The sequence below is a fragment of the Cibotium barometz genome, chromosome 10, assembly GCF_041138505.1.
Source record: "Cibotium barometz isolate CiBa-2024 chromosome 10, ASM4113850v1, whole genome shotgun sequence".
NCBI classification, from domain to species: domain Eukaryota; kingdom Viridiplantae; phylum Streptophyta; class Polypodiopsida; order Cyatheales; family Cibotiaceae; genus Cibotium; species Cibotium barometz.
The window spans coordinates 37,004,867-37,013,434 of record NC_141055.1 but is presented as its reverse complement, the minus strand read 5'-3'; the positions used below and the strand labels follow the sequence as shown (position 1 = coordinate 37,013,434).

Below are 8,568 nucleotides of genomic sequence, written 5' to 3'. Positions count from 1 at the left end.
AAAGGCCTTTGATAGACATTTCCACCCATTACCCTTGAAAATGAAAAATCTCCCATTAGCCTTGTTTGAGATAAGCGTTGTCCTTGTATACCATATATGGTTGAAGAAGGTTACTTAGTATAAACATTGCTTCTTGCTTGCATAGCATCAACATCCTATTCATCACTATCCTCATCAATTGAGTTCGTAAGATTACTCTCAAGAATGTTGAGTTGAGACTCAACTCTACTTTCTTGGTTCCAATCACCATTGCTAAGAGTGATCGCATAGAAAGAATTGTAGCCACCTTGATTGAGTTGACATTCAACTTCACTTTTATGGATCCAATCATCATTTCTATGAGTAACCTCATAGGAAGAATCATAGCCAGCTTTATTCTCATAGATATAAGCATCTTCCATACCTTTTAAAATGTTGAAGATCATACTCATAGTCTTCATTACATTGATCAATATCCATACATGTTGAATCTTTATGATTGTCACTATCCTCATCGGAAGTATCATCTTCAATGCAATATTCCTCATCCATGGCACAACTTCCATTGCAAGTACTATCCTCGATATTATAATCATCTTCGTCCCCATAATAGCTTTTATCATCCTCACTATCATAGTCACACACATGACCGAATTAGGGTTTAGAACTTTGCTCTAAGTGGTTAAAAATTGTCAAAACATCAAATAGGCCGTATTTTCTCAAATGGACTCCAAATTTGATGAGCTTTAGTTTTTCACATCCGTAATGGAGAGTAGAACATGTATGCCACCTTGGATCCCACTTTGGATATGCGTTATACCTCTCTGTTTTGAGATTTATGCTGCACACCCATTTTCTACTACACCACTCAAATGAACCCCAATTTGCATGATCTTTGGGTCATTGGAATGCTCTTGATGAGTAGATCAAGGATGTGTGAAAACCAATTTGAAAAGTCAACTAAAAAGTCAACTACTTTTGTTGACCAATGAAAAGTCAACTACCTTTGTTGACGAATGAAAAGTCACCGGCTTTGAGTTGACCAGTCAAACGGTCTCCGAATCGGGCATGCTTGGGCTTGTTGGAAAGATCTTAATATGTACTTTCATGCTATATGATCACTTTTCCATCATCTTGAGGCATTTATAACTGGGCCAAGATTTTGTATAATCTACAATGCAGTGGAGTTCACCGCCTTTGTAAATTCCGAATTGGGAGTTCTAATGCTTGTTAGAAAGCTCTTTAGTAGTGCTATCTAACACTCTAAACCCCTTGAAAACATCCTGCACCATTTGTGACTGAATTAAGCTTTTCTGCACTGCCTGTGCATAGATAAAATTGTCCCAGTCTCCAATGCATCATCAAGCTTGACCACAAATAATCTTACTAATGTCAAATAGCATGTATTGACTCAAGATAAGCATTTGGCATTGCATTTTGAAGAATTTTTAGCACGAATTTTGGGAAATCGCTACTGGATCTCAATCCAAAATTGACCACAAACAATGTCCAAGCATGGACAATGTGCATATACGAATTTTGGGAAATCGCTACTGGATCTCAATCCAAAATTGACCACAAACAATGTCCAAGCATGGACAATGTGCATATACGAAACAATTGCAATCCTTTTCACTTTGTTTGTGCCATTTCGGATTGTTGATGAAGCACGTTGAAGCTTGCCGATCTCCTGGCCAAGTTCTCTTCCAACTCCCTTACTCAAGCTTGAAATCCAAGAGCAAGGGTTTGGGCCATGTCTTTCCCACCAAGTACCTAATTCCTCACTGTACCGCTTTACCATGGCACTCACAACATGGTGATTTCAAGCCATGTTCCCTCCGGTCTTTTCTCCAAATACCAGGGTATCCTCACACATCACTAGTAACTAGAAATGAAAAGTGTAATACAATGTGATGTGGAGAGTTATTGAATCTTAAATAGATGGTAAGATCACTTACAAACAATATTCATACATTCAAGTATGTACTCATGCTCATCCATGAATCTCCCAATGATCTCAATACATCAAGTATCCATAGTATACCCTTACCATAGCATGAAATAAGCATAGGCAATCTAACCAAGCATCATTTAAGCATAGATTGCATTAATGCATGTGTCTCTTTTGCCTAATCATACGATGTGCCTTATGTTATTAGAATCAAGCCTTAAGCATGATTAATGGTATTTATCTGCATTCACCTTCCTCCAATAATACACCATTTTATTATTTTATGACCAACTTTCTTTCATTAGACATTTTCTCTCTGCACTGGTACGAGGGATCTTGCACCTTACATGCTCATTGCTACTAGTAGATGTACTAAGCCTAAGCTTCAATTCTTCAACAATAAGAAATGAGACCAACGCCTCAAAATATGGGGAATCATCACCTCCAACCATGATAGAGGTATCAAATTTGTGAGTAGGTATATGAGCGGTGAGTATTTGCATGGTTATAGTGTGTCTCCTATCGATGTTAGGGTATGGTTGAAGTGTGCCTCCCATGGATTTGATGAATGGAAAGTGATGTCTTGTACATCAAAGAGAATTATGTGGATTATTCTTTCTAGGTTTGATTAAAGATCTTGACACTAGACTCAGGCTTACTAAAGTAAGAGCCCACCATGCACTAATGTTGTTGGTGCCATGGACCATAAGAAAGGTAGAGAGTGAGTGTAAGTCTAGCAGGATGCCACATGAGCAAGCAAGAATTGTTCCACATGAGTTAACAAAGCCAAGATATACCTACCTCAAATAAAGGGGTCATTTTGAAGCAATCAAATCAAGAAAGCTCTCAAGGGCCTTTCTATGAGTACTACAAGTTTCAATCTTGTAACCTAACTGAACTTAAGTCAAACTTAATTACACTCTTCAACAAAACAACAAAGAAATGCTTTCATTTGTGGAAGAATGGGACATTACCAAAATGAATGCATACTCAAGCACAAGCCAAAAAGTGACCATTACAAGAAGTTGGGACACAAAGAACAAGAATGCACATCTGAGAACCAAGAAGCTAACAACATAGAGTCTTCATCGAACAAAGAGGAGATTCCCAACAACAGACTCTTCTAAGAGATGCATCAACAAACCTCACTACCCAACCCTATTTCTCAACCTACATGCCGTAAAAAAGGGGTCACCATATGAGTAGACACCCTCCTAGTACTTTTGCACGTGTATGGCCTCATTCTCTTGTAGTGAGAAGTTGTATGCGATGGGTTGCTCCAATACCGTGTTTATTTCCATGGTGTGTAATAGTAGCCCCTTACGTGGTAGTTGTGGCGGCTCCTGAGTAGTCACAACAACATTTTGGCCTCAATGAAAGACAAACACCATGCCTTGGAACCCTCGTGCCCCTGTCCGCCGGTGGGGCTGCACAACAATGGTGAATTTCATAACAACAGAAAACACTATTGCTTGTTGCAGCTCCTCAATAGTAGTCAGTAATGTACATGCTTCTATGCAAGACAAATGCCATGCCATGAGCACCAAACGTGTATGGCAACATTGCCAGAAGAGAAAACGCTATTGCCTTTGATAAAAGAGAAGTATTTTTTCATAAGATTTTTTAATTCCCTTGCCATTTGGAATCATGTGGCTCCAACATTATCTTTTTTTGCCTCATCGCTTGCCTGTGTAACAAGTCTTACAAACCTGGACATCTCATCTACCCATGATAAGTCCATGACACATAGCCACTCACCTACTGCAATTGGTGGTGCCACTTTGTATTGTTCTAGGTGCATGTTAGTCCTAAGTACATTATTGTCAGATTTTGGAAAGTGCTACAATATCTTCATTATCATCTGATGAGAATGTTGGTGCTTATCCTATAGTTTTTGTATTTGTGTTTAACTTAACTTTTTGTGCTATTAAAAACTACTACCCAAGCACATTAGTTAACTAATTTTGTGTGTGTTATGCGTCAAACTATCCATCTTCAATACCACACTTCCATCTCACACCATTTGATTTGCTTAACCGTAAGTATGGTGAGGATGGATATTTGGCTTTCTTCCCGACTCCAATGAGATGTGGAAAAGAGGAGAAACTTGGCTTTCACTATGGCATGTAGCTCCTTTAAAATGAGAGGAATTAAAAACAAGGTGGAAACGAAAATAAAATGTGCTAGGATTTGTATGATGATCTAATAACACCCAATGCAACTCTATCCTCAAAGTGCGTGCATGCGCATAGAAACTAAGGCTAAAGCCAAGGACTACAAGTAGCCAAAGTTCATCAACAAATGACCATAAAAGGTAGAGTTCTAAAAATACAGAATAATGTTTTGCTTGCTTTTTTACTCGAAATGTTTTGGGACTTGGTCCATTACCCTAAACATCCAACCTTCTAAAATGTTTTTATGAGGAGCTTGTATGTTGTTTTGGGAACTGATTTCAAGTAAAGACATGCTTCTTTGCATGTACAGGGTAAGCAGGCACTAAACCATTAGCAAACATATAAGCATTCACAATTCAGATGCAAGTGCTGTTTAGTACATCAACAGCTTCAGGTTACACACAGACTAAAGATGTGCTCCTGTGATAAAAACACAGATGCGTATTTGCGATTTCTACACCGTTTTTGTAACAAAGCTTGAAGACAAGCGTGCTTGAAAGTGCGCGCGCGCGTGCGCAGAAAAGCGTGCTTGAAGGTGAAGAGACACACATAATAGGAGCTCCACGCACACCCATATCCAAAAAAGAAATGTAAATACAAATAATATTCTGCACCATGTTTGTACAGCTCTAAATTCCATCCACAGCTCATGGGTAGCCATAGCTTGAAAGGATTTCATGCAGCACCTCTACTCCGCCTACTTTCTAGAACTTCTGCAGTAGCTCCAACCATCATCTTGTAGAACTCAAGGAGGTCATGCAGCTCATGCGTTCCCAGCCTTTCTAAGAGCATTCTCGCCTTCACTTCCCGATCTTTCAAAAGGCTCACTCTCTCCAAAAACCCGGATGAATTACGGACAGTCGCCCCCACCTGCTTCAGCATCTTCACCTGTTGTGTATTAAGTGTGGCTTTGGTAGACTGCAGCACCCCCCCCCCCCCCCCCCCCCCCCCCAAACAACAAAAAAAGAGCCATGCCAAAAATTAGTACACAGCAAGAATCAGCTGGAGACATGTACATGGGACTTGAAAAATGAGGATAAACCTGTAGGAAGTTGGCTCCAACTTCAAGGTACTTCCTATCGTTTGCTTGGAAATTTTCAAGAGCCATGAGCGCCTGCATGCCATCATGCATGCTCCGATTTTTCCTGATACTAAGCTGCTCATCATATAAATGCTTTGCAATGCAGAAGCTATGAACAAGCCTCATCCGTTGCTTTTCCATCGCGCCATTAAGTCTCACTCTATCCTTCTCTGGCTTTAAGCTCAGCAATTTCTTCTGATAAGCAACCACTGCTTTGGCAAACTCCTGCAGTAAGTAACGAAGGGAAGCGTCAATTATAAAAAAAGCTAGCAAGTACTTAAAACCCCTATGCATTATCATTTGAGATGTATGATCAATCAATCTACCTGATAGGCACGAGGACATCCCGGATAATCGAAAACTGATTCTGACACCAAATGGGCACCTTCTCCATCATTGTCTTGTTCATGCCTCATACGCTCTGGATGAAACTGTAGTCCCACGATAAACTTTCCCTCGTCGGGACTGTAGACATCCGGATCATAAAAAGCTTCTATCAAGCCACATGGAGAGAATGCCATTGGCTTGAACCTTGCCGCCAGCCTCTTAACTCCCTACAATGACAGAAAAAAAATTCAACGTTTCTCAACCAGTTAACCTTCCACATGCTATCTTTACTGTCATCTTGCAAATTACACCGAAAGAAAGCAACTGCTTGATTAGTGAAAGCTGTGGATGGCACCTTAATGTGTGAGCTTTGAAATCAATGTTACCTGATGATGATAGCTGTTGACATTCAACTCTGGACGGTTCCCTTCAAGAGAGCCTTCAAACCATTCATGCAGTGGAGTGCCTTTGACAACGTTTATGGGGTGTCGGTGCCCATCATAATCATCGTAATTGATATGCTTTACTGCTACCCTTCCCTTTTGATTGATTTCCTTCTCCACATCCTGCAGATTTTTAAATTCAACTTAGACCTATGTCAAGTGCACCCGCACCCGCACCCGCACCCGCATTCACACACATGCGCACAAATATCCAATACGCATGCACACATACTTGGTGTAATCTTTATAGCATATATACAGGCATACATGATGTGATCCTTTAAGTACACATACATACTGTAATCTTTGATGGGAGGATGTGTATTAATGTAGAATGCTTGCTTGTGTGACAACTTCTAGATAAATCTAACTCTGGTAAACATGATTGTCAGAAAGCATAAGAGATAAAAGTACCTGATACAAGGATCCTCCACAAGCAACATTGAGAACCTGAGACCCTCTGCATATCCCTAGATAGGGAATGTTTCTCTCCAAGCAGCGCCGCGCAAGCTGCAGCTCTACTGAATCCTTGTCCTTGTCAATGGAGGTATCACTGCTGTGGAGCTTCCTTACCTCCTCAATTTCTTCAACTGTGAGAGCTGGTGAATCGCTCTCATACAAAGACGGGTCGACATCCTCGCCTTCGCAAAGGAGCACCCCATGGATAGGCTCAAAGCTGTCAAGAAGGAGATCCAATCCGCTAACCCGCGGTACAATGACAGGAACTGCACCATATCTGACGATCAAGTCCAGATGATATTCTCCTGCAACAGGGGAATAACACCTTTACAATTATATCAAGCTGCTTGTTTGCCTGACATGTTCTAGATTAACCTATCAAGCCCCTTGAAGCTTTGACTACTACAGTATAACCACATACTGATCACAACAGATAGAGGGCAATAATCACCATATTAAGCCTATAGCCCTTACTTATCATTTCCTATACACAAATACAAGAATTGAAAACCTAGCCTAATCACCATAAGGGCTAAATAATGGCTAATTACTGATTAACCTAATGCAGATAAATGAGAAAGAAATGCAGTGCTAGTTAATCAAAGAGAAGGTTAATTTTTTTAATGAACTAATGAAATGTACCAAAAAAAAAACTGTTCAAAAGATTGATGAACTGATTAGGGCGAAAACTGATAGAAAATCAATAGTGTGCGAGCTTAATTAAAATAACAAGTAAAGATTTTTGGTAGGCAATGTGGAGATACACATACCCACAAAATCTACGAATTTGTTTTTGCGCACCGTTCTTCGTGAAACGATGAGCACTCTCGGCAGTACAGAGGCCAGCTCCGCTGCAGCTTCCATACTGATTAATAATATGAAATATATTCCTGCCTCTGATGGAAGCTGAATCCCCAGATTCTTATGGCAGAACTGTGCGCAAATTAAACAAGCAGAGGTGAAGAGCCTTCTAGCCACAAAATATTGATCTAATACTTTGCATTTGAGCAGAACCTGGAGTGCCCACTTCGGATTTCAGCCTTAAACCTCTGGTTTACAACCGCCCACTTCGTGTTTCAGCCTTAAACCCTTGGTGTAGAACCGCCCACTTCGCAATTAGCAAGATTGGAAGCAATAATTAACCTCACCACCCACGTTGCTTTGGCGGTTGAATCAAACGCTTTGAATTCTGCAAGTTTCAATCTACGGTTTTGGAAACAAATTGGTGCAATTTGATCTTCATGCGCTACGCTAGAAGCTGCATATATATATATATATATATATATACCATGGCATCATTCATATGATATGCCACGTTGATCCCTCCAGATTAGTATTAAGTAGAATAATTAGATACATCTTGGCCACAGCATTTCTCTCGCGTGGCATTGACCCTCTAGATAGACATAACGACCGTCCTACCAACCCTTCTCCTTATCTCCTCTTACTTAGGTGTACAAAGGTTGCCTAATTATACACAACAACTTCTTTTAAATATTTGAAAGTAATGTATTTCTTTATATATAAAAATTGCTCACCTAATTCCTAGGTTCATGAGAGGAATCTCTCTCACACTTTTAAAGTGTCAATGTATAATCTAACACATAAATATATTAATTTAAAACCCTAGTGTGTACAATATGTAAATGGCTGAACTAAGACTAAATACTGTGCAGTCTATCTGATTTTGAAATCATTAAATGTATATGGATACCTTTTGAGAGATGAAAGGATGGTCGTGATGTAATTGTCCTTATATAATATACTATATATATATTTTTAAAAAAAACTTATGAATATACATTTGTTACATACAAAAAATACGAGACATTTATACATGCAAAAAAATAAGACAATTTTTAGCACATTCAAATCACTACCATTTCTAACATGTTAAAATTAAAACATGCATTTTATACTTGCAAAATAACATATTTATACACATGAAAGCCAAACACTTACAAACATTTACAAACTCTACACAATCATTTGCATGTTCTAAATTATATAATTTTCAAACATGCTAGAATCAAAACATGTGAATTGACATTTCAAACATGTGAAAACCCAACATTCAAACATGTGAAAAGCAAACATTCATACATATGAAAAACCAAACATTTCATACATGTAAAAAAACACAATAAACATTCA

The 8,568-nt window shown here is 39.1% G+C and overlaps 1 protein-coding gene across 1 annotated transcript; it reads right to left on the bottom strand.

The window, feature by feature from the left end:
* Positions 1-4,511: 4,511 nt before the first annotated feature.
* On the bottom strand, positions 4,512-7,785 carry LOC147634857 (putative glutamine amidotransferase GAT1_2.1). Its single transcript, XM_086803424.1, has 7 exons — positions 7,429-7,785; positions 7,185-7,347; positions 6,370-6,719; positions 5,899-6,078; positions 5,512-5,739; positions 5,147-5,410; positions 4,512-5,022 (listed from the first exon to the last, which is right to left on the bottom strand). The coding sequence occupies exons 2-7, from the start codon at positions 7,276-7,278 to the stop codon at positions 4,780-4,782; spliced, it is 1,359 nt and encodes a 452-aa protein (XP_086659550.1). The 5' UTR covers positions 7,279-7,347; positions 7,429-7,785; the 3' UTR covers positions 4,512-4,779.
* Positions 7,786-8,568: the final 783 nt, after the last annotated feature.